Here is a 27,602-nt window from a genome sequence, read left to right as displayed (position 1 = left end):
GTTGATGATCCTCATGGTTTGTGGTTGTGAATGCAGAAATAAACATCAGAATCTGGTGGTTTCATGCTGAACTCCGGTTGTGGTCAGCAATTGAAATGTCAGAAACCCCTCGCGCCGAGGGCGATGCTTTTTTTAATTTTATTTTAACTTTGTTTTGTCAATTTCCTAGCTTGGGTGTTTTGTTGTATCAAGCCTGGCCAGTGGGCGTGGCCGTGCCACACCCGTGGGCGTGGCCATGCCTTACCAGTAGGCGTGCCACCCACAGCCGTGTCACGCCGGTAGGCGTGGCCATACCCTACCAGTGGGCGTGCCACCCACACCCGTGGCTGTACCCCACCAGTGGGTGTGCCCCACCAATGGGCGTGGCCGTCACGCCAGTGGGCGTGGCCGTGCCCCCATCACGTTGCGTGTGTAGTGACGGCAGCTACGCTCGGAGTGGCTGGATAATAAAGCTTGAAACGCACAGCAAACCACGTGGCCTCTGCTTTATTGGGTGACACGCGACGCGAGGAGGCCAGGCAGCCTATACAAAGACAAAGGCACCCCCAGTAGCCTCAGCACACTTTTGGGGCAAGTGCTGTTGGGAGTAGCAGTTAAGGGCAGCACTGTAGGGCACTCCAGGGGGGGGGGGGGGTAGGGGGGTGGACAGCACCACAAGCCATCAGCCAGCTGCAGAAACATTCCCCTCCTCCACTCATCTCACTCACACAGTCACCCCTCCACTCACCCACTCACCCCTCCAGTCACCCACTCACCCCTCCAGTCACCCAGTCACCCACTCACCCCTCCACTCATCTCACTCCTCCACTCACCCAGTCACCCAGACACCCCTCCACTCACCCACTCACCCAGACACCCCTCCACTCACCCAGTCACCCCTCCACTCACCCACTCACCCAGTCACCCCTCCACCCACCCAGTCACCCAGTCACCCCTCCACTCACCCAGTCACCCACTCACCCCTCCACTCACCCACTCACCCCTCCAGTCACCCACTCACCCCTCCACTCATCTCCCTCACCCCTCCGCTCACCCCTCCGCTCGCCGCCCGGCCCCCCAGCAGCAGCCCGAGCTTCTGCTGGGGGGGGGCTTCCCCCAGCGCCGCGTTGGCCCTCAGCAGGAACATCGTGCGGTGACGCCGCCTCTTCTCCCGCCTCCCTCCCCTCCTCCTCTTCCTCCCCCTGCCAGCAGCCCCCTCCTGCACCACCTCGTCCACTTCCTCCTCCTCCTCGTCCACCACCTCGTCCACCTCCTCCTCCCCTTGCCCGCAGCCTCCTCCCCTTGCCAGCAGCCTCCTCTTCCACCCCTTACCAGCAGCCTCCTCCTGCACCTCCACCTCCTCCTCCTTGTCCACCTCCTCCTCCTTGTCCACCTCCTCGTCCACCTCCTCCTCGTAGGCCGCTGCCAGCAGCAGCTCCGCCACGCCTCCCACCGTGTCGCCGTCCCTCAGGGCCCTCCCCGGGGTCGCCGCCCTCCCCCCCGCTGGCGTTGCCGCGTGGATCCGCGCCGAGCGGCGCACCGGCGTCACGAACCACAGCCGTGAGGTGGAAGGGGCGGGGGCAGCCGTGGCGGTGGTGGTGGTGTGGGCAGCTGGCGCGGTGGTGGCGGTGGTGGCGGTGGGACTGGGGGCAGCAGTGGCGGTGGTGGTGATGTGGGCAGCTGGTGCGGTGGTGGTGGTGGTGGGACTGGGGGCGGTGGTGGCGGCGGTGGTGGCAGTGGTGGCAGTGGTGGTGGAGGTGGTGGCGGCGGCAGTGATGGTGGAGGTGGTGGTGGAGGTGGTGGTGGCTGTGATGGTGGTGGCGGTGGTGGTGGTGGCTGTGGCAGTGATGGTGGTGGAGGTATCGGCAAGGTCAGCGCCAGCGTCAACTTCCTCAAGTTCCGGAGCCAGGAGGATGGCTGCCGTCCTAGAGAGAGAGGTGGGAGGAGAGAGAGAGAGAGCGTGAGTACACCTGCTCACCGCTCACCTCACCTGCTCACCGCTCACCTCACCTCACCTGCTCACCGCTCACCTCACCACTCACCTCACCCCACCCCACCAGTCACCTCCCCCAACTCACCCCCCCCCACTCACCCCCCCCCACCCTTCCCACTCACCACTCACCGCTCACCTCTCCACTCACCCCCCGCTCACCTGGCCACTCGCCGGCTGCTCCCAATGGTGAACCTCATCACGGAGCCCAGCTGCTGCTGCTGCGGGGATCGAGCGTCCAGCGTGACGTGCGACCCCGGCTGCGGAGTTGACGATCCCACCGGGGTGTCCACTGCCTCCTCCTCCTCTTCGTCGTCGTCGTCATCACCATCGCCTGCAGCGACGACGACAACCACACTCATCATCATCGCCGTCATCGCCACCACCACCATCACCACCACCGTCACCATCACCACCACCGTCACCACCACCATCACCGTCACCACCACCATCACAATCACCACCATCACAATCACCACCATCACAATCACCACCATCACAATCACCACCATCACAATCACCACCATCACAATCACCACCGTCACCACCATCATCACCAACAACATCACCACCACCATCTATGGGTTGGGGTCATCTATGGGGTCATCTATGGGTCAGGGTCATCTATGGGGTCATCTATGGGTCAGGGTCATCTATGGGTCAGGGTCGTGTATGGGTCAGGGTCATCTATGGGTCAGGGTCACCTGTGGGTCAGGGTCACCTGTGGGTCAGGGTCACCTGTGGGTCAGGGTCACCTGTGGGTCAGGGTCACCTATGGGTCAGGGTCACCTGTGGGTCAGGGTCACCTGTGGGTCAGGGTCACCTGTGGGTCAGGGTCACCTGTGGGTCAGGGTCACCTGTGGGTCAGGGTCACCTGGGGTCAGGGTCACCTGTGGGTCAGGGTCACCTGTGGGTCAGGGTCACCTGGGGTCAGGGTCACCTGTGGGTCAGGGTCACCTGTGGGTCAGGGTCACGTGTGGGTCAGGGTCACGTGTGGGTCAGGGTCACCTGTGGGTCAGGGTCACGTGTGGGTCAGGGTCACCTGTGGGCCATGTCCCTCTTGGACCGGACCTCACCTGGGCTGCTGGTAGTGGACGGGGGCTGTGGCTGGGTGGGGGGTCCCCGCTCCACAAACGCCACCAGGGCTCGGTGCACCTCCTCTATGGGCTGGGCGGGGGGGGTGAGGGGTCGGTTACTTGGACACTCACACAACAACAACAACAACAACCGCCATTCGCCACTAAGTGGCGGTGACGTCACCACGACGCTTGTGCCAGGCTATGTGCACCCTGAGGCCACGTGAAGTGTCGAACGCCCGCTGGCAGGAGGTCACGGGGCAGACCCAGGTGCCACGGGTCGACTGAGATGACTGGCTGATGCACCACCTGTGCCCCCTACTGTGCCAACCTGCTGTGCTTTAGCCACCCGGCGCTCCGCTCGCTGTTGTGAGCGTCGCTCCTCCGCCCTCCGTTGTTGTTGGAGGGCGACTGCCTCCAACTGCCCAGTAGCATCCTTCACGAGCCTCCTCCACAGAGGCCGATCTTGACACCGCTGGTACCAGTCATCGGCAAGTCCACTCAGCTCCACGTCCTCCTGTACCACATCACTCCATCTCTTCTCTAGCCCGTGCCGCGCCCGCTTAGCCCCCTCAATCCGGCCAAACAAAAGCTGTTTCGGCATGCGGTGGCTGGGCATGCGGGCTACATGACCCAGCCATCGCAGCCTTGCCTGCCGGAGGAGCTCACCGATGGGACCCTGCCCAGATCTTTCAAGGATTTGTGAGCTCCTCACACAATCCAGTCTGGTTAAACCCAGGATGGATCGTAGGCAGGTCAGCCTAAATGTTTCTAACCGGCGAAGATGTTCCATTAGGGGGGTCCACGTTTCGCAAGCGTAGAGAAGGGAGGGAATGACCGTGGCCGAGAAGACCTGAAGCTTAGTGCGGAGCGATAGACCAGGTAGCTTCCACACAGCGTTACGCAACCGATGAAAAGATATTGCCGCTCGACTGATTCGGAGTGAGACCTCTGCTGTTAAACTGGAGCCAGTCATAAGCACACTGCCCAGGTATGGGAAACTCTCCACTCTCTCCACAACTGCCCCATCACCGATTGGGAGTTGTGGGGGTGGAGTGTCCGATGGTACAAAATACCCAGGCAGGTGCTTAGTTTTGGTGGGGCTGATGGTAAGGCCCCACCTCTTAGTGGCACGCTCCAGTCTCAGCAGCAGCGTCTCCAACTCCTCCTCTGACTGAGCAGCTATTACCAAGTCATCAGCATACATAACGTGGTTGAGCAATAGGGAGCCATCCCTTGACCGCACCCGGGCATCGATTAGCCTCCCATTATATCTGTACCATATGGAGATTCCCCCGGTACAGCTATTGAAGGCTTCACGAACTACGTGGTCAAAATAGATGTTAAATAATGTGGGAGCCAGAGGACATCCCTGTCGCACCCCAAGGTGTACAGGGAATGGCTCTGACTCCCGGCCACGTAGTTTTACCCGGGCCCGCTCACCATCATGAAGGTCCTTAATGATCGTGAGCAGAGGGTCAGGTACTCCAAAAGCACGAAGAACGACCCAGAGCCCAGGCCTACTGATGGTATCATAGGCCTTGACCAGGTCAATAAAGCAGAGATGTAGGTCTTGTTGGAATTCCCTACACCTCTGCTGTAGCAGACGGACAGAAAATATGGCATCTGTGCAGGACCGCCCTTTCCTGAAACCGCATTGGGGCTCCGCAAGCCTCTCCTCAGCGTGCCTGGCAAGGCGATGCTGAATAATCCTTGCCAGGACCTTTCCCGGCACACTGAGGAGTGAGATGCCCCTGTAGTTGTTACAGTCTGTGCGGTCCCCCTTCTTAAAAAGGGGGACCACCAGGGCATCCTTCCAATCCTGCGGAACCCGTCCAGTGGTCCAGACTGTTGTTATGATGTCATATAGGGCAGTCTGTGCACAAACGCCACCCTCCCTCAGCATTTCGCTTGGGAGATCATCTCTGCCCGCTGCCTTTCCTGGTCTCAGACTCCGGATCGCCTTCAATACTTCCTCAGCAGATGGCACCTCAGCCAGCCACTCACAGGGGGTGACTTCATCCAATATTTGAGGCACCGCAGCCTCAGCAGGGTCATCCTCACTTTGTGCCACGATGTTTTCCTGGCTGTGGGATTTTCCCTCCCCCAGGACCTCACAGAAATGCTCAGCAAATCTGCGAACCTGTTCCTGGGGGTCGGAAATTGGATCACCGTTTTTTCCCCTAATGATGGTAATAGGTGCGGCGCTGCAGGTTACTTTTTTGATGGAGTTAAATAGCGATTTGTGATCACGGGCCACTGAGGCAGACTCCATCTCCTCAGCAACCCGCGACCACCACCCATCCTTGCAGCGCCTCACGGCTCTCCGAACCTCCGAGCGAAGGCTGCGGTAAGCCTCCTCATTCTCTGACGTGGGATTCTGTAGCCGATGACAGTGGGCCTGTCGCTTTTTCTCAACCATCCTGAACAACTCCTCTGTCATCCAGGGTGTCTGGGGAGGTCTGGACCGCGTACCCAAAGCAGCCATTGCAGCTGCATGAGTCACAGTCCTAAACCTCGCCCATTTACCCTCGACATCAGGAGGAGTCGGGGACGATGCCAATCCCAGCCGCAAGCGATGATGAAATTCTCGCTTGCAACTTTCATCAGATAACTGAGACCAGGCCACTTTAGGTTGGAATGGGGTCCTGGGTGTACACCCACCACCGGAGTGGAAGAATGGCAGGCGCATCTTACAGATGACTAGTCGATGGTCAGAGGGCAGATCAGCTCCACGGTAGGTCCTGGTGTCAAGGACATGGGCTCGCATTCGCTGGTCCGTCACTATGTAGTCCAGCAGATGTTCTTGCTTGGACCCGGCATGCATCCATGATGTTGTGTGGATGCGCCGATGCCGGAACAGCGTGTTGGTAATTACAAGCCCATGGGCTGCACAAAAATCTAGCAGCCTCCTACCATTGTTATTGAGCTGATCTGGCCCATGCCCTCCAATCACTCCAGACCAGGTGCCAGTATCATGACCAACTCGGGCATTGAAGTCACCCAACATGATGACTCTATCCCGAGGGGCCACTTTAGCCAGCACCTGTGACAGGAGGTCATAGAAGGCATCTGACTCATCGGCTTTGCCTGCATCCCTCCACGGATGTTCATCTTCGGTGGGGGCATAAGTAACCACGACCACCATTCCTCGCCTCCGGTTGATGGGAAGGCGAGCCCAAAGTAGCCTGGGGCTTACAGCTTCCCACACCTCACCGCCACGCTCCCACGCCCCCTTCATTCTTTTGTTCAAAAGAAGACCCACACCCTGTTGTTTGGCAGTCTGCTGCCCCGAGTAGAGGACTGTCCACCCCTCATGGTGGCAGGAGCCAGAGCCGGTCCACCGGACCTCCTGAATGCCGCATAGATCCAGGCGGTACCGGTCCAGCTCCCGACAGAGGAGTGGCAGCCTCTCCTCTGCAGTGAGCGTTCGAACATTCCACGTGGCCACCCGTAGTGGCTTTTCGTTGTTTCTGGAGTAGCCCCGAGGGTAGGTATTCAATCTCCTGGCTCCGCCAATTGGGGTTTGGCCAGGAGACGTCATAGACGCCTGGCCCCCCGGGGCCTCCGGCACAAGCTTAGTTGTTACATATTTCACTTTAATTCGTGGTTTTGTGGTAATTAATTGAAGGTGGAGGGGTTACCAGCCCCTCGCACCCGTCCAGAGCCCCCGTTTAGCCCCTGTGGTGGACACATATGCCATGAGGGGAGGAGCCAATCAAAATTGGAACTCCCCCCACAGCACTGTCCACGACAGAGTTGCCCGTCCGGCACCGCGAGGAGGTAGGGGGTTGTTTTGCCGGACGGACACTCACACAGACACTCAGACACACACAGACACTCACACACAGACACACAGACACTCACACACACACACACAGACACTCACACACACAGACACACACACACTCACACAGACAGACACTCACACAGACACTCACACAGACACACACACAGACACACACTCACACAGACACTCGCACAGACACACACTCACAGACACACACACACACACACAGACACACTCACACACACACAGACACACACACACAGACACTCACACACACAGACACACACACACACTCACACACTCACACAGACACTCACACACACACAGACACTCACACAGACACACTGACACACACACACAGACACTCACACACACAGACACTTACACACACACTCAGACACACAGACACACACACACACACAGACACACACACACACAGACACACACACACACAGACACACACAGACACACACTCACCCCCCCCTCCCCCGCTCACCTGTGCCCCTGCCGCCACGGCTGCCTCCAGCTCTGCGACGACGTCGCTGGCCGTGCCCCAGGCCTCCGCTACGGCGGCACGGCTCAGCCAGAAGGTGGCGTGGGCACTGACGCCGGGGAAGCCGCTCTGGAGGGCGGCCACGCGGCCACGTGCCTCCTCCTCCTGTAGCACACCCTGTGACACAACATTACACTACATTATACACTACTACACTATACACTACACTATACACTACACTATACACTACTACGCTCTGGAGGGCGGCCACGCGGCCACGTGCCTCCTCCTCCTGTAGCACACCCTGTGACACAACATTACACTACACTATACACTACTACACTATACACTATACACTACACTATACACTACACTATACACTACTACGCTCTGGAGGGCGGCCACGCGGTCACGTGCCTCCTCCTCCTGTAGCACGCCCTGTGACACAACATTACACTACACACTATACACTACATTATACACTACACTATACACTACACTATACACTACTACGCTCTGGAGGGCGGCCACGCGGTCACGTGCCTCCTCCTCCTGTAGCACACCCTGTGACACAACATTACACTACACTATACACTACATTATACACTACTATACACTACACTATACACTACACTATACACTACTACGCTCTGGAGGGCGGCCACGCGGCCACGTGCCTCCTCCTCCTGTAGCACACCCTGTGACACAACATTACACTACACTACACACTACACTATACTATACACTACACTATACACTACTACGCTCTGGAGGGCGGCCACGCGGTCACGTGCCTCCTCCTCCTGTAGCACACCCTGTGACACAACATTACTACATTATACACTACACTATACACTACACTATACACTACACTATACACTACACTATACACTACTACGCTCTGGAGGGCGGCCACGCGGTCACGTGCCTCCTCCTCCTGTAGCGTGCCCTGTGACACAACATTACACTACATTATACACTACTACACTATACACTACACTATACACTACTACTACACTATACACTACACTATACACTACTACGCTCTGGAGGGCGGCCACGCGGCCACGCGCCTCCTCCTCCTGTAGCGTGCCCTGTGACACAACACAACATTACACTACACTATACACTACACTATACTATACACTATACACTACACTATACACTACTACGCTCTGGAGGGCGGCCACGCGGTCACGTGCCTCCTCCTCCTGTAGCACGCCCTGTGACACAACATTACACAACATTATACACTACACTATACTATACACTACACTACACTATACACTACACTATACTATACACTATACACTACACTATACACTACTACGCTCTGGAGGGCGGCCACGCGGCCACGTGCCTCCTCCTCCTGTAGCACGCCCTGTGACACAACATTACACTACACTATACACTACTACACTATACACTACACTATACACTACACTATACACTACTATACACTACTACACTATACACTACACTATACACTACTACGCTCTGGAGGGCGGCCACGCGGCCACGTGCCTCCTCCTCCTGTAGCACACCCTGTGACACAACATTACACTACACTATACACTACACTATACACTACACTATACACTACACTATACACTACACTATACACTACATTATACACTACACTATACACTACACTATACACTACTACGCTCTGGAGGGCGGCCACGCGGCCACGCGCCTCCTCCTCCTGTAGCACACCCTGTGACACAACATTACACTACACTATACACTACACTATACACTACACTATACACTACATTATACACTACACTATACACTACACTATACACTACTACGCTCTGGAGGGCGGCCACGCGGTCACGTGCCTCCTCCTCCTGTAGCACACCCTGTGACACAACATTACACTACACTATACACTACACTATACACTACACTATACACTACACTATACACTACTACACTATACACTACACTATACACTACACTATACACTACTACGCTCTGGAGGGCGGCCACGCGGCCACGTGCCTCCTCCTCCTGTAGCACACCCTGTGACACAACATTACACTACACTATACACTACACTATACACTACACTATACACTACACTATACACTACACTATACACTACTACGCTCTGGAGGGCGGCCACGCGGTCACGTGCCTCCTCCTCCTGTAGCACACCCTGTGACACAACATTACACTACACTATACACTACTACTACACTATACACTATACACTACTACACTATACACTACACTATACACTACTACGCTCTGGAGGGCGGCCACGCGGTCACGTGCCTCCTCCTCCTGTAGCACACCCTGTGACACAACATTACACTACACTATACACTACACTATACACTACTACACTATACACTACACTATACACTACACTATACACTACACTATACACTACTACGCTCTGGAGGGCGGCCACGCGGCCACGCGCCTCCTCCTCCTGTAGCACACCCTGTGACACAACATTACATTACTACTACACTACACTATACTATACACTACACTATACACTACACTATACACTACACTATACACTACACTATACACTACACTATACACTACTACGCTCTGGAGGGCGGCCACGCGGCCACGCGCCTCCTCCTCCTGTAGCACGCCCTGTGACACAACATTACACTACACTATACACTACACTATACACTACTACACTATACACTACACTATACACTACACTATACACTACTACACTATACACTACACTATACACTACTACGCTCTGGAGGGCGGCCACGCGGCCACGTGCCTCCTCCTCCTGTAGCACGCCCTGTGACACAACATTACACAACATTATACACTACACTATACACTACACTATACACTACTACGCTCTGGAGGGCGGCCACGCGGCCACGCGCCTCCTCCTCCTGTAGCGTGCCCTGTGACACAACATTACACTACACTATACACTACACTATACACTACACTATACACTACACTATACACTACTACACTACACTATACACTACACTATACACTACACTATACACTACTACGCTCTGGAGGGCGGCCACGCGGCCACGTGCCTCCTCCTCCTGTAGCACACCCTGTGACACAACATTAATACATTATACACTACACTATACACTACTACACTACACTATACACTACACTATACACTACACTATACACTACACTATACACTACTACGCTCTGGAGGGCGGCCACGCGGCCACGCGCCTCCTCCTCCTGTAGCACACCCTGTGACACAACATTACACTACATTATACACTACTATACACTACACTATACACTACACTATACACTACTACGCTCTGGAGGGCGGCCACGCGGCCACGTGCCTCCTCCTCCTGCAGCACGCCCTGTGACACAACATTACTACACTACATTATACACTACACTATACACTACACTACTACACTACACTACTACACTATACACTACACTATACACTACACTATACACTACACTATACACTACACTATACACTACACTATACACTACACACTATACACTACACACTATACACTACACACTATACACTACACTATACACTACTCTACACTATACACTACTACTCTACACTATTACGCTACACTACTACACTACACTATACACTACTACACTACAATATTACATACTACTATACTAAACACTACGTTACATACCACTACACTACATTATACACTACTACTACACTACATTATATACTACACACTACATTATACACTACACTATACACTACTACTCTACACTATACACTACTACTCTACACTATTACGCTACACTACTACACTACACACTACTACACTATACACTACACACTACACTATACACTATATTACATACTACTATAATATACTAAACACTACATTATACACTACACACTACGTTATATACTACATTATATACTACTACACTACACACTACTACACTATACACTACATTATATACTACACTACATTATACACTACACTATACGCTACTACTACACACTACGTTATATACTACATTATATACTACTACACTACACTATAACACTACTACACTATACACTCTACACTACATTATATACTACTCACTCTACACTACATTATATACTACTACACTACACACTACTACACTACATTATATACTACTACACTACACACTACATTATATACTACTACACACTACATTATATACTACTACACACTACATTATATACTACTACACACTACATTATATACTACACACTACATTATATACTACTACACTACACACTACATTATACACTACTACACTACATTATACACTACTACTACACTACATTATATACTACACACTACATTATACACTACACTATACACTACTACTACACTACACACTACTACACTACATTATACACTACTATACTACACACTACATTATACACTACTAGACTACACACTACATTATACACTACTAGACTACACACTACATTATACACTACTACACTACACACTACATTATACACTACACACTACATTATACACTACACACTACATTATACACTACACACTACATTATACACTACACACTACATTATACACTACTACACTACACACTACATTATACACTACTACACTACATTATACACTACACACTACATTATACACTACACACTACAATACTGCTACACACCACTACTACACACAGCCACATGGGCACCCCACCCCACCCACTCCACCCCACCCACCCACCCCACCCCCACCCACCCCACTCACCCCACCCACTCACCCCACCACACCCACCCCACTCACTCCACCCACTCCACCCCATCCACCCACCGCACCCCACTCACCCCACCCCACTCACCCCACCCCACCCTACCCCACCCCACTCACCCCACCCCACCCTACCCCGCCCCACTCACCCCACCCCACTCCTCCCACCCACCCCACTCACCCAACCCTACCCCACCCCACTCACCCAACCCTACCCCACCCCACTCACCCCACCCCACTCACCCCACCCTACTCCACCCTACCCCACCCCACTCACCCCACCCACCTGCCGCAGGGCCTCTTGGAACCCGAGGAATCCGGCCCTCATGGCCTCCGCCACCTCCTCGTCCTCCTCCTCCTCCGCCATGGCCTCCCAGAAGGAGGCGTTGGTGGCGTGCGGCCGCCTGGGCCTGCGGTGCAGCGGCCTCGCCTCGGCCGGCCGCTTCTTCAAGGTGCGGCCGTGCTGGGCCTGCCACTCGGCCAGGCGGGCCCTGGCCAAGGCCGGCGGCGAGCGACAAAACGGACAGCCGCGGCGGTTAGGAGATGACGTCGAAGGTCGACTACCTCGCTCGCCCTCTGCCTTGCTCGCCCCCTCGCTCACCCGCCCCCTCGCTCGCCCTCTCCCACGCTCGCTCGCTCGCCCTCTGCCTTGCTCGCCCTCTGCCGCTCTCTCTCTCTCACTCACGCTCACCCTCTCACTCTCTCACTCTCTCACTCTCTCTCGCTCTCTCTCTCTCACTCGCTCACTCTCGCTCACTCTCTCTCACTCTCGCTCACTCTCTCTCACTCACGCTCACTCTCACCCTCTCACTCTCTCACTCTCTCTCGCTCCCTCTCTCTCACTCGCTCTCACTCTCGCTCACTCTCACTCTCTCTCTCACTCTCTCTCTCACTCTCTCTCTCACTCTCTCTCTCACTCACGCTCACTCACGCTCACTCACGCTCACTCTCTCTCACTCTCTCTCACTCACGCTCACCCTCTCTCTCTCTCTTTTGCTCACCTCCGCTCTGCGACCCGAGCCTCGTGTTCCTTCAACGTCCTTCCGCCCGTAGCTTGAGACGCCTGGCCGCCCGTAGCTTGAGAGGAGCGCCCGCCTGTAGTCCGGCTCACCTCCTGCGTGGACAGTCTGCCTGGAGTCTGAGTGGACGGTCTGCCTGTAGTCTGAGTGGACGGTCTGCCTGTAGTCTGAGTGGACAGTCTGCCTGTAGTCTGAGTGGACGGTCTGCCTGTAGTCTGACTGGGCGGCCTGCCTGTAGTCTGAGTGGAAAGTCTGCCTGTAGTCTGAGCGGGCAGTCTGCCTGTAGTCTGAGTGGACAGTCTGCCTGTTGCCTTGCCTACAGTTTGTGTGGTCAGCCGGCCCGTGGATAGTCTGCCTGTTGTCCGAGTGGGCTGTCTAGCCATTGCCTGAGTGGACAGCCTGGCCGTTGTCTTAGTGGGCGGTCTGCCTGTAGTCTGAGTGGACAGTCTGGCCGTTGTCTTAGTGGGCGGTCTGCCTGTTGTCTGTGTGGACAGCCTGGCCGTTGTCTTAGTGGGCGGTCTGCCTGTTGTCTGTGTGGACAGTCTGGCCGTTGTCTTGCCTACAGTTTGTGTGGTCAGCCGGCCCGTAGACATTCTGCCTGTAGTCTGAGTGAGCTGTCTAGCCATTGCCTGAGTGGACAGTCTGCCTGTAGCCTGAGTGAGCTGTCTAGCCATTGCCTGAGTGGACAGTCTGCCTGTTGACTTGCCTGCAGTTTGCATGGACAGCCTGCCTGTGGGCAGCCTGCCCGGCGGTCTGCCTGTAGTTTTAGTGGGCGGTCTGCCTGTAGTCTGAGTGGACAGTCTGCCTGTAGCCTGAGTGGACGGTCTGCCTGTAGTCTGAGTGGGCGGTCTGCCTGTAATCTGAGTGGGCGGTCTGCCTGTAATCTGAGTGGGCGGTCTGCCTGTAATCTGAGTGGGCGGTCTGCCTGTAATCTGAGTGGGCAGTCTGCCTGTAGTCTGAGTGGACAGTCTGCCTGTAGTCTGAGTGGACAGTCTGCCTGTAGTCTGAGTGGGCGGTCTGCCTGTAGTCTGAGTGGACAGTCTGCCTGTAGTCTGAGTGGGCGGTCTGCCTGTAGTCTGAGTGGGCGGTCTGCCTGCTGCCTGTGTGGGCGGTCTGCCTGTAATCTGAGTGGGCGGTCTGCCTGTAATCTGAGTGGGCGGTCTGCCTGTAATCTGAGTGGGCGGTCTGCCTGTAATCTGAGTGGGCAGTCTGCCTGTAGTCTGAGTGGACAGTCTGCCTGTAGTCTGAGTGGACAGTCTGCCTGTAGTCTGAGTGGGCGGTCTGCCTGTAGTCTGAGTGGACAGTCTGCCTGTAGTCTGAGTGGGCGGTCTGCCTGTAGTCTGAGTGGGCGGTCTGCCTGCTGCCTGTGTGGGCGGCCTGGCCGTCGCCCGAGTGGCCAAACTCGCAGGCCGCCCGACCGGGCCGGCTGGGGCCCGGCCGGCTGCTCCGTGGGCCACGACCAACTCCGCTCCCCCCGGCTGCGAGTTCCGCTCGGCCGCCGCCCTGCAGCAGCGACACGTCAAGGTAACAACCACAACCACCGTCACAACCAACAACAACAACCACAACCACCGTCACAACCAACAACCACAACCACCGTCACAACCAACAACCACCGTCACAACCAACAACCACAACCACCGTCACCACCGCCACAACCAACAACAACAACAACCACCGTCACCACCGCCACAACCAACAACAACAACCACCGTCACCACCATCACAACCAACAACCACAACCACCGTCACCACCGCCACAACAACCATCGTCACCACCGTCACAACCAACAACAACAACCACCGTCACCACCACCACAACCAACAACAACCACAGTCACCACCACCAAAACCATCAACAACAACAAAACCATGTTTCATTGAAACTAAAACGGTGTTTTAAGTCAACTAAAGCTGTTTTACTTGCAGGAGGTCACGGGACAGACCCTACTGGTGCCATGGGTTGACTGCTGTGCCAGGCTAGGTGCAGGAGGTGGAGGTCACGGGACAGACCCAGCAGGTGCCATGGGTTGACTGCTGTGCCAGGCTAGGTGCAGGAGGTGGAGGTCACGGGACAGACCCTGCAGGTGCCATGGGTTGAGTGTACGTCACTGCCACTTGGTGGTGAACGGCGGTAGCTGCTGTGGTTGTGTTTGGCCGTGATTGTTGTTTTGCTGGTGGCTGTGGTGGTTGTCGCGGGTGTTGTGATGGTGATAGTGGTGGTCGTGGTGGAGGTGATGATGGTAGTGGTAGTTGTGATGATGATGGTGGTAGTGGTGGTGATGATGGTGGTAGTGGTGGTGATGACAGTGGTAGTTGTGATGATGACAGTGGTAGTTGTGATGATAGTGGTAGTGGTAGTTGTGATGATGACAGTGGTAGTGGTGATGATAGTGGTAGTTGTGATGATGACAGTGGTAGTTGTGATGATGACAGTGGTAGTTGTGATGATGATAGTGGTAGTTGTGGTGATGATAGTGGTAGTGGTGATGATAGTGGTAGTGGTGATGATAGTGGTAGTGGTGATGATGATAGTGGTAGTGGTGATGATAGCGGCAGTTGTGATGATAGCGGTAGTGGTGATGATGATAGTGGTAGTTGTGATGATAGCGGTAGTTGTGATGATGATAGCGATAGTTGTGATGATAGCGGTAGTTGTGATGATGATAGCGGTAGTTGTGATGATGATAGTGGTAGTTGTGATGATGATAGTGGTAGTGGTGATGATAGCAGTAGTTGTGATGATGATAGCAGTAGTGGTGATGATAGTGGTAGTTGTGGTGATGATAGCGGTAGTTGTGATGATGATAGCGGTAGTTGTGGTGATGATAGGGGTAGTTGTGGTGATGATAGGGGTAGTTGTGATGATGATAGTGGTGGTGGTGATGATGATAGTGGTGGTGGTGATGGTGGTGGTGATGGTGGTGGTGATGGTGGTGATGGTGGTGATGGTGGTGGTGATGGTGATAGTGGTGGTGATGGTGGTGGTGATAGTGATGGTGCTGGTGATAGTGGTGGTGATGGTGGTGGTGATGGTGGCGGTGATGGTGGTGGTGACGATAGTGGTAGTTGTGATGATGATAGTGGTAGTTATGGTGGTGGTGATGGTGGTGGTGATAGTGGTGGTGATGGTGGTGGTTGTGGTGATGGTGGTGGTGATGGTGGTGATGGTGATGGTGACGATGGCGGTGATGGTTGTCGTCGCTCTGGTGGCGGCGGTGGCTGAATCAGAATCTGCGTAAATGTGTCCCCGCAGGAATCAGACGAGCCGTGAAGCTCTTTGTCTCCCGGGATGTCTGGGTGGTGCGTCTGACCCCAGCACGGCTCTGCGAGCGACCGTGGATCCTGGTCCGGTCTTCGCCGTGCCGCTACCGCTGCACTTTCTTTGCAGGAACTCCTTCAGCTTTTGGAGTCTCATCCCTGACGATGATGACGCCGTCAACAACATCGACAACAACAACATCATTCACAACATCGGCATTACTAACACCATTAACAATGTCATTCACAACAGCAACGTCATTAATATCATCAACAACGCAGATGTCATTCGCAAAACCGACGTTGGAAAGATCATTCACACCATCAACAGTAACAACATCATTCAGAACACTAACATCATCATTAACAACATCATTCACACCATCATTCACACCATCATTCACACCATCATTCACACCATCATTCACACCATCATTCACACCATCATTCACACCATCAACATTAACAACATCATTCACACCATCAACATTAACAACATCAATAACACCATCAACATTAACAACATCAATAACACCATCAACATTAACAACATCAATAACACCATCAACATTAACAACATCATTCAGAACATCAATAACACCATCAACATTAACATCATTAACAACATCAATAACACCATCAACATTAACAACATCATTCAGAACATTAACAACATCAATAACACCATCAACATTAACAACATCATTCAGACCATCAATAACACCATCAACATTAACATTATTAACAACATCAACATTAACAACATCATTCACACCATCATTCACAACATCAACATTAACAACATCATTCAGAACACCAACTCTAACATCATTAACAACATCATTCACACCATCATCATTAACATCATTCACACCATTAACACTAACAACATCATTAAGAACATCAATAACACCATCAACATTAACAACATCATTCAGAACATCAATAACACCATCAACAATAACATCATTCACAACATCAATAACACCATCAACATTAACATCATTCACAACATCAATAACACCATCAATATTGACATCATTCACGACATCAACATCATTAACAATATCAACAACATTAACATCAACAACTAAACGCAAAAAGCAGTTCTAAAGAAATTCGTTTTCAATTTAGAATCGTGGCGTCGAGTAATGTACTGTGTATAGCAGAGTAGTGTGTGTAGTAGTGTAGTGTGTATAGTGTGTATAGTATTGTACTGTGTGTAGTAGTGTAGTGTGTATAGTGTGTATAGTATTGTACTGTGTGTAGTAGTGTAGTGTGTATAGTATTGTACTGTGTATAGCAGTGTAGTGTGAAGAAGTAGTGTAGTGTGTATAGTAGTGTGTATAGTAGTGTACTGTGTATAGCAGTGTAGTGTGTGGAGTAGTGTAGTGTGTATAGTGTGTATAGTATTGTACTGTGTATAGCAGTGTAGTGTGTGTAGTAGTGTAGTGTGTATAGTAGTGTGTATAGTAGTGTAGTGTGTATAGTGGTTTAGTGTGTATAGTAGTGTAGTGTGTATAGTAGTGTAGTGTGTATAGTAGTGTAGTGTGTATAGTAGTGTAGTGTGTATAGTATTGTACTGTGTATAGCAGTGTAGTGTGTGTAGTAGTGTAGTGTGTATAGTAGTGTAGTGTGTATAGTAGTGTAGTGTATAGTAGTGGTGTGTATAGTGTGTAGCGTGTATAGTGGTGTGTAGCGTGTATAGTAGTGTATAGTAGTGTGTAGTGTGTATAGTAGTGTAGTGTGTATAGTAGTGTGTAGCGTGTATAGTAGTGTGTATAGTGTATAGTAGTGTATAGTAGTGTGTAGAGTGTATAGTAGTGTAGTGTGTATAGTAGTGTGTAGAGTGTATAGTAGTGTATAGTAGTGTGTAGAGTGTATAGTAGTGTAGTGTGTATAGTAGTGTGTAGAGTGTATAGTAGTGTATAGTAGTGTGTAGAGTGTATAGTAGTGTGTATAGTGTATAGTAGTGTATAGTAGTGTGTAGAGTGTATAGTAGTGTAGTGTGTATAGTAGTGTGTAGAGTGTATAGTAGTGTGTAGAGTGTATAGTAGTGTATAGTAGTGTGTAGAGTGTATAGTAGTGTAGTGTGTATAGTAGTGTGTAGAGTGTATAGTAGTGTATAGTAGTGTGTAGAGTGTATAGTAGTGTGTATAGTGTATAGTAGTGTATAGTAGTGTGTAGAGTGTATAGTAGTGTAGTGTGTATAGTAGTGTGTAGAGTGTATAGTAGTGTAGTGTGTATAGTAGTGTGTAGCGTGTATAGTAGTGTATAGTAGTGTGTAGAGTGTATAGTAGTGTAGTGTGTATAGTAGTGTGTAGAGTGTATAGTAGTGTAGTGTGTATAGTAGTGTGTAGCGTGTATAGTAGTGTATAGTAGTGTGTAGAGTGTATAGTAGTGTAGTGTGTATAGTAGTGTGTAGCGTGTATAGTAGTGTAGTGTGTATAGTAGTGTGTAGCGTGTATAGTAGTGTATAGTAGTGTGTAGAGTGTATAGTAGTGTAGTGTGTATAGTAGTGTGTAGCGTGTATAGTAGTGTAGTGTGTATAGTAGTGTGTAGCGTGTATAGTAGTGTATAGTAGTGTGTAGAGTGTATAGTAGTGTAGTGTGTATAGTAGTGTGTAGCGTGTATAGTAGTGTGTATAGTGTATAGTTGAGTATAATACGTCGCGTGAGATTTTGATTTAAAGCTTTCGTGACTGCAGTAATTTATATTCTTAGCTCTTTCGGTAAAGTCACCACGTTGAAGGGAAACAATAAAATAATAAATATAAAACAATAAAAATTCTCACGTTTCGACCATAACACAAACGGTCATCATCAGGTGTGAAAAACAACGTGACTTTACCGAAAGAGCTAAGTATATAAGTTGCGTGAGGTAAATAAAATTGTTTTATATATATTTTATTATTTTATTGTTTCCCTTCAACGTGACTTTACCTAAAGAGCTAAGTATATAAGTTGCGTGAGGTAAATAAAATTGTTTTATATATTTTATTATTTTATTGTTTCCCTTCAACGTGGTGACTTTACCGAAAGAGCTAAGAATATAAGTTGCGTGAGGTAAATAAAATTGTTGTATATATATTTTATTATTTTATTGTTTCCCTTCAACGTGACTTTACCGAAAGAGCTAAGACTATAAGTTGCGTGAGGTAAATAAAAATTTTTATATATATTTTATTATTTTATTGTTTCCCTTCAACGTGACTTTACCGAAAGAGCTAAGCATAAGTTGCGTGAGGAAAATAAAATTGTTTTATATATATTTTATTATTTTATTGTTTCCCTTCAACGTGACTTTACCGAAAGAGCTAAGTATATAAGTTGCGTGAGGTAAATAAAATTGTTTTATATATTTTATTATTGTTTCCCTTCAACGTGACTTTACCGAAAGAGCTAAGAATATAAGTTGCGTGAGGTAAATAAAATTGTTTTATATATTTTATTATTTTATTGTTTCCCTTCAACGTGACTTTACCGAAAGAGCTAAGCATAAAAGTTGCGTGAGGTAAATAAAATTGTTTTATATATTTTTTATTATTTTATTGTTTCCCTTCAACGTGACTTTACCGAAAGAGCTAAGAATATAAGTTGCGTGAGGCAAATAAAATTGTTTAATATATATTTTATTACTTTATTGTTTCCCTTCAACGTGACTTTGCCGAAAGAAGCTAAGATATAAGTTGCGTGAGGTAAATAAAATTGTTTTATATATTTTATTATTTTGTTTCCCTTCAACGTGACTTTGCCGAAAGAAGCTAAGATATAAGTTGCGTGAGGTAAATAAAATTGTTTTATATATTTTATTATTTTATTGTTTCCCTTCAACGTGACTTTACCGAAAGAAGCTAAGATATAAGTTGCGTGAGGTAAATAAAATTGTTTTATATATATTTTATTATTTTATTGTTTCCCTTCAACGTGGTGACTTTACCGAAAGAGCTAAGAAAATAAGTTGCGTGAGGTAAATAAAATTAAAACAAATTTAAAAAATGCGACTTATTTGAATTAAAACATTCGTCGACTGAATTAAAGTAAAACATGTTTCGACTCAATTAAATAAAAAAAATTAAAACATTCTTCGACTTAATAAAATTAAAACAAATTAAACCATCGCGCTCAAAAGCAGTCTCACCTTGGGCAGCAGAGGCGCGCGAGTTCTCTTTATCCATCGTAGACATCGCCGGAGAAGTTGTTGTTGTTTAGTCGTCGTTGTATAGTCGTTATTTATTTGTAGTTTAATGTTTAAAGTCGCAAAGTTTAATGGTTAAAGTCGCAGCATGAGTGGGAGCCCTTCGATGTGGCCATCGACAAATTTTGAAATTTCGCGACCGTTTGCTCAGGAAACTCGCCTCCGATTGGCTGCGGGAGGGGTTATGCTTCGCCTCCGATTGGCTGCGGGAGAGAGGGTGCTCGCTCCTGGTTGGCTGTAGGCCGAGGGGGGGGAGGGGGAATGCTCGCCTTTGATTGGCTGTGGGCCGAGGAGGGAGGGGGAGTGAGGGGAAGGGGTGATGCTCGCCTCTGATTGGTTGTGGGCCGAGAGGCGTGGTCAGGGAGAGGTGTGATGCTCGCATCTGATTGGCTATGGGCCGAAGATGGCGGAGTGTATTCTTATCTCTGATTGGCTGCCCCTAACTCTCCGCTGATTGGGTCTCGGGGCAGTTCGCGTTTTATTTAAACTTTCATGGACGATTCGATTCATAGTCACGAATCAACGTTCTTCGATCGATTCGATTCCAACATTCACACTCCTGCACATTGCCTCTGAATCGATTCGATTCCAACACCCACCCGCCGACACGTTGCCTCTGAATCGATTCTATTCCCACAACAGACCCAGCAGGTGCCATGGGTTGACTGCTGTGCCAGGCTAGGTACAGGTCACGGGACAGACCCAGCAGGTGCCATGGGTTGACTGCTGGTGCCAGGCTAGGTACAGGTCACGGGACAGACCCAGCAAGTGCCATGGGTTGACTGCTGGTGCCAGGCTAGGTACAGGTCACGGGACAGACCCAGCAGGTGCCATGGGTTGACTGAGATGAGTGGCCGATGCACCACCTGTGCCCCGTACTGCGTTTTATCCACCCGGCGCTCCGCTCGTTGTTGTGAGCGTCGCTCCTCTTCACTCCGCCGTTATTGCTGGAGGGCGACTGCCTCCAAACTGCCCAGTAGCTTCAACGTGCACCTAGCCTGGCACAGCCCAGCAGCGTCCTTCACGAGCCTCCTTCATTTCATGCCCTCGCCTTCCATACGCCAGGTAACTTACTTCACGTACGTGTACAAAGATATTTAGGCTCGCTGGTCTCGTCGTGAAACTGCAATGAAAAAGCACCGGGGGAGGCAGCTATCACATCTGCCTCACTGAGGGGGACGTGTCTAACACGCCTCCCTCAGTGAGGCCACGCCCCCTCTCAGTGAGACAGCTATCACATCTGCCTCACTGAGGGGGACGTGTCTCTAACACGCCTCCCTCAGTGAGGCCACGCCCCTCAGTGAGGCCACGCGCCCTGTCAGTGAGGCAGCTATCACATCTGCCTCACTGAGGGGGACGTGTCTAACACGCCCCCCTCAGTGAGGCCACGCCCCCTCAGTGAGGCCACGCCCCCTGTCAGTGAGGCAGCTATCACATCTGCCTGAGGGGGACGTGTCTCTAACACGCCTCCCTCAGTGAGGCCACGCCCCTCAGTGAGGCCACGCCCCCTGTCAGTGAGGCAGCTATCACATCTGCCTCACTGAGGGGGACGTGTCTAACACGCCCCCCTCAGTGAGGCCACGCCCCCTCAGTGAGGCCACGCCCCCCGTCAGTAAGGCAGCTATCACATCTACCTCACTGAGGGGGACGTGTCTAACACGCCCCCCTCAGTGAGGCCACGCCCCCTCAGTGAGGCCACGCCCCCCGTCAGTAAGGCAGCTATCACATCTACCTCACTGAGGGGGACGTGTCTAACACGCCTCCCTCAGTGAGGCCACGCCCCCTCAGTGAGGCCACGCCCCCTCTCAGTGAGGCAGCTATCACATCTGCCTCACTGAGGGGGACGTGTCTCTAACACGCCTCCCTCAGTGAGGCCACGCCCCCTCAGTGAGGCCACGCCCCCTGTCAGTGAGGCAGCTATCACGTCTGCCTCACTGAGGGGGACGTGTCTCTAACACGCCTCCCTCAGTGAGGCCACGCCCCCTGTCAGTGAGGCAGCTATCACATCTGCCTCACTGAGGGGGACGTGTCTAACACGCCCCCTCAGTGAGGCCACGCCCCCTCTCAGTGAGGCAGCTATCACATATGCCTCACTGAGGGGGATGTGTCTAACACGCCCCCTCAGTGAGGCCACGCCCCCTCAGTGAGGCCACGCCCCCCGTCAGTAAGGCAGCTATCACATCTACCTCACTGAGGGGGGCGTGTCTAACACGCCTCCCTCAGTGAGGCCACGCCCCCTCAGTGAGGCCACGCCCCCTCTCAGTGAGGCAGCTATCACATCTGCCTCACTGAGGGGGACGTGTCTCTAACACGCCTCCCTCAGTGAGGCCACGCCCCCTCAGTGAGGCCACGCCCCCTCAGTGAGGCCACGCCCCCTGTCAGTGAGGCTGCTATCACGTCTGCCTCACTGAGGGGGACGTGTCTCTAACACGCCTCCCTCAGTGAGGCCACGCCCCCTGTCAGTGAGGCAGCTATCACATCTGCCTCACTGAGGGGGACGTGTCTAACACGCCCCCTCAGTGAGGCCACGCCCCCTCTCAGTGAGGCAGCTATCACATCTGCCTCACTGAGGGGGATGTGTCTAACACGCCCCCTCAGTGAGGCCACGCCCCCTCAGTGAGGCCACGCCCCCTGTCAGTAAGGCAGCTATCACATCTGCCTCACTGAGGGGGACGTGTCTAACACGCCCCCCTCAGTGAGGCCACGCCCCTCAGTGAGGCCACGCCCCCTCGCTGAGGCAGCTATCACATCTGCCTCACTGAGGGGGACGTGTCTAACACGCCCCCCTCAGTGAGGCCACGCCCCCTGTCAGTAAGGCAGCTATCACATCTGCCTCACTGAGGGGGACGTGTCTAACACGCCCCCCTCAGTGAGGCCACGCCTCCTCAGTGAGGCCACGCCCCCTCTCAGTGAGGCAGCTATCACATCTGCCTCACTGAGGGGGATGTGTCTAACACGCCCCCTCAGTGAGGCCACGCCCCCTCAGTGAGGCCACGCCCCCTGTCAGTAAGGCAGCTATCACATCTGCCTCACTGAGGGGGACGTGTCTAACACGCCCCCCCCCAGTGAGGCCACGCCCCCTCAGTGAGGTCACGCCCCCTCTCAGTGAGGCAGCTATCACATCTGCCTCACTGAGGGGGACGTGTCTAACACGCCTCTCAGTGAGGCCACGCCCCCTCACTGAGGTCACGCCCCCTCTCAGTGAGGCAGCTATCACATCTGCCTCACTGAGGGGGACGTGCCTAACACGCCTCTCAGTGAGGCCACGCCCCCTCTCAGTGAGGCAGCTATCACATCTGCCTGAGGGGGACGTGACTAACACGCCTCCCTCAGTGAGGCCACGCCCCGTCAGTGAGGCCACGCCCCCTCGGTGAGGTCACACCCCCTGTCAGTGAGGAAGCTATCACATCTGCCTCACTGAGGTACAGTATATTTTTTCAAGTAGTGATATCCCAAACTTTCACAGCTGCTTATTTCCCTTCGCACCAACATTATGTAAACTCCCCTCCCCCCGCGCCTGGTCCATCATGGTCCATCATGTACCTCCTACGTACATCATGCCCATTGTTATGCTAATTCCTTTGTCAAGGCTCCTTTGTTTCCTCCCGCACAGCTTAAAGGACGCGACCTGGGCTTGGCTGTTTTCACTCCAACGCTGTCCTCTGGACAGTCCGGTCCCTCCACCTGATGAAGGCCACTTTTGTTGTGGCTGAAACGTCGTGATTTTTATTTTTGTTTTATTTTTTTACCTACGTGACTTTACCGAATAGAACCAAAGAGGGGAACGTGTCTAACACGCCTCTGAGACCACGCCCCTTTCAGTGAGGCCACCCCTTTCAGTGAGGCCACGCCCCCCTCGGTGAGGCCACGACCCCCTCTGTGTGAATCTGGCTGTGTGTGAAGCTTGTGTGTGAAGCCTCTGTGTGTGTGTGAAGCCTCTGTGTGTGTGTGAAGCCTCTGTGTGTGTGTGAAGCCTCTGTGTGTGTGTGAAGCCTCTGTGTGTGTGTGAAGCCTCTGTGTGTGTGAAGCCTCTGTGTGTGTGTGAAGCCTCTGTGTGTGAAGCCTCTGTGTGTGAACAACCCCCTACCTCCTCGCAGTGCCGGACGGGCAACTCTGTCGTGGACAGTGCTGTGGGGGGAGGTCCAATTACGATTGGCTCCTCCCCTCATGGCATGTGTCCACCACAGGTGCTAAACGGGGGCTCTGGACAGGTGCGAGGGGCTGGTAACCCCTCCACCTTCAATTAATTACCACTAAACCGCGACTTAAGTATAAAACTAATAAGCTTGTGCCGGAGGCCCCGGGGGGCCAGGCGTCTATGACGTCTCCTGGCCAAACCCCAATTGGCGGAGCCAGGAGATTGAATATCTACCCTGGGGCTCCTCCAGAAACAACGAAAAACCACTACGGGTGGCCACGTGGAATGTTCGAACGCTCACTGCAGAAGAGAGGCTGCCACTCCTCTGCCGGGAGCTGGACCAGTACCACCTGGATATATGTGGCATTCAGGAGGTCCGGTGGACCGGTTCTGGCTTCTGCCACCATGAGGGGTGGACAGTTCTCTACTCGGGGCAGGAGACTACCAAACAACAGGGTGTGGCTCTTCTTTTAAACAGAAGAATGAAGGGGGCGTGGGAGCGTGGCGGTGAGGTGTGGGAAGCTGTAATCCCCAGGCTACTTTGGGCTCGCCTTCCCATCAACCGGAGGCGAGGAATGGTGGTCGTGGTTACTTATGCCCCCACCGAAGATGAACATCCGTGGAGGGATGCAGGCAAAGCCGATGAGTCAGATGCCTTCCATGACCTCCTGTCACAGGTGCTGGCTAAAGTGGCCCCTCGGGATAGTCATCATGTTGGGTGACTTCAATGCCCGAGTTGGTCATGATGCTGGCACCTGGTCTGGAGTGATTGGAGGGCATGGGCCAGATCAGCTCAATAACAACGGTAGGAGGCTGCTAGATTTTTGTGCAGCCCATGGACTTGTAATTACCAACACGCTGTTCCGGCATCGGCGCATCCACACATCATAGATGCATGCCGGGTCCAAGCAAGAACATCTGCTGGACTACATAGTGACGGACCAGCGGATGCGAGCCCATGTCCTTGACACCAGGACCTACCGTGGAGCTGATCTGCCCTCTGACCATCGACTAGTCATCTGTAAGATGCGCCTGCCATTCTTCCACTCCGGTGGTGGGTGTACACCCAGGACCCCATTCCGACCTAAAGTGGCCTGGTCTCAGTATTCTGATGAAAGTTACAAGCGAGAATTTCATCATCGCTTGCGGCTGGGATTGGCATCGTCCCCGACTCCTCCTGATGTCGAGGGTAAATGGGCTGCTTTAGGTACACGGTCCAGACCTCCCCAGAGACCCTGGAAGACAGAGGTGTTCAGAATGGTTGAGAAAAAGCGACAGGCCCACTGTCATCGGCTACAGAATCCCACGTCAGAGAATGAGGAGGCTTACCACAACCTTCGCTCGGAGGTTCGGAGAGCCGTGAGGCGCTGCAAGGATGGGTGGTGGTCGCGGGTTGCTGAGGACATGGAGTCTGCCTCAGTGACCTGTGATCTCTATTTAACTCCATCCAAAAAAGTAACCTGCAGCGCCACACCTATTACCATCATTAGGGGAAAAAACGGTCCAATCTCCAACCCCCAGGAACAGGTTTGCAGATTTGCTGAGCATTTCTGTGAGGTCCTGGGGGAGGGAAAATCCCTCAGCCAGGAAAACATCGTGGCACAAAGTGAGGATGACCCTGCTGAGGCTGCGGTACCTCAAATATTGGAAGAAGTCACCCCCTGTGAGTGGCTGGCTGAAGTGCCATCTGTTGAGGAAGTACTGAGGGCGATCCGGAGTCTGAGACCAGGAAAGGCAGCGGGGAGAGATCTCCCAAGCGAAATGCTGAGGGAGGGTGGAGTTTGTGCACAGACTGCCCTATATGACATCATAACAGTCTGGACCACTGGACGGGTTCCGCAGGATTGGAAGGATGCCCTGGTGGTCCCCCTCTTTAAGAAGGGGGACCGCACAGACTGTAACAACTACAGGGGCATCTCACTCCTCAGTGTGCCGGGAAAGGTCCTGGCAAGGATTATTCAACGTCGCCTTGCCAGGCACGCTGAGAGGCTTGCGGAGCCCCAATGCGGTTTCAGGAAAGGGTGGTCCTGCACAGATGCCATATTTTCTGTCCTGCTACAGCAGAGGTGTAGGGAATTCGAGCAAGACCAACATCTCTGCTTTATTGACCTGGCCTATACCATTAATAGGCCTGGGCTCTGGGTTGTTCTTCGTGCTTTTGGAGTACCTGGCCCTCTGCTCACGATCATTAAGGACCTTCATGATGGTGAGCGGGCCTGGGTAAAACTACGTGGCCGGGAGTCCGAGCCTTTCCCTGTACACCTTGGGGTGCGACAGGGATGTCCCCTGGCTCCCACATTATTTAACATCTATTTCGACCACGTAGTTCGTGAAGCCTTCAATAGCTGTACCGGGGGAATCTCCATATGGTACAGATATAATGGGAGGCTGATCGATGGCCGGGTGCGGTCAAGGGATGGCTCCCTATTGCTCAACCACGTTATGTATGCTGATGATTTGGTAATTGCTGCTCATTCAGAGGAGTTGGAGACGCTGCTGCTGAGACTGGAGCGTGCCACAAAGAGATGGGGCCTTACCATCAGCCCCACCAAAACTAAGCACCTGCCTGGGTATTTTGTACCATCAGACACTCCACCACAACTCCCAATCGGTGATGGGGCAGTTGTGGAGAGAGTGGAGATTTTCCCATACCTGGGCAGTGTGCTTATGACCGGCTCCAGTTTAACAGCAGAGGTCTCACTCCGAATCAGTCGAGCGGCAATATCTTTTCATCGGTTGCGTAACGCTGTGTGGAAGCTACCTGGTCTGTCGCTCCGCACTAAGCTTCAGGTCTTCTCGGCCACGGTCATTCCCTCCCTTCTCTACGCTTGCGAAACGTAGACCCCCCTAATGGAACATCTTCACCGGTTAGAAACATTTAGGCTGGCCTGCCTACGATCCATCCTGGGTTTAACCAGACTGGATTGTGTGAGGA

General features: G+C 52.2%; 1 protein-coding gene across 1 annotated transcript; it reads right to left on the bottom strand.

Moving 5' to 3' along the window:
- Window positions 1-471: 471 nt before the first annotated feature.
- Window positions 472-21,784, bottom strand: LOC142908204 (uncharacterized). The gene is made up of 8 exons (XM_076058532.1): window positions 20,473-21,784; window positions 16,386-16,491; window positions 13,054-14,574; window positions 12,339-12,543; window positions 7,332-7,505; window positions 3,046-3,136; window positions 2,132-2,303; window positions 472-1,904 (listed from the first exon to the last, which is right to left on the bottom strand). The coding sequence occupies exons 1-8, from the start codon at window positions 20,516-20,518 to the stop codon at window positions 989-991; spliced, it is 3,231 nt and encodes a 1,076-aa protein (XP_075914647.1). The 5' UTR covers window positions 20,519-21,784; the 3' UTR covers window positions 472-988.
- Between the last annotated feature and the right edge of the window lie 5,818 nt (window positions 21,785-27,602).

This window comes from Petromyzon marinus (assembly GCF_048934315.1).
Source record: "Petromyzon marinus isolate PM22_M1 ecotype Great Lakes invasive population chromosome 76 unlocalized genomic scaffold, UKy_Petmar_22M1.pri1.0 chr76_unloc.2, whole genome shotgun sequence".
NCBI classification, from domain to species: Eukaryota; Metazoa; Chordata; class Hyperoartia; order Petromyzontiformes; family Petromyzontidae; genus Petromyzon; species Petromyzon marinus.
This window is presented reverse-complemented; position numbering and strand designations above follow the sequence as displayed.

What these genes read in the sequence shown, in the direction of transcription:
- LOC142908204 (XM_076058532.1), bottom strand. Translation starts at nt 20,518, where the DNA reads ATGTCTACGATGGATAAAGAGAACTCGCGCGCCTCTGCTGCCCAAG. An exon ending in TCCAAGAGGCCCTGCGGCAG is followed by an intron (nt 7,506 to 12,338) that starts GTGGGTGGGGTG and finishes GTTGTGTCACAG; the next exon opens with GGTGTGCTACAGGAGGAGGA. An exon ending in GTCCACTACCAGCAGCCCAG is followed by an intron (nt 2,304 to 3,045) that starts GTGAGGTCCGGT and finishes TCGTCGCTGCAG; the next exon opens with GCGATGGTGATGACGACGAC.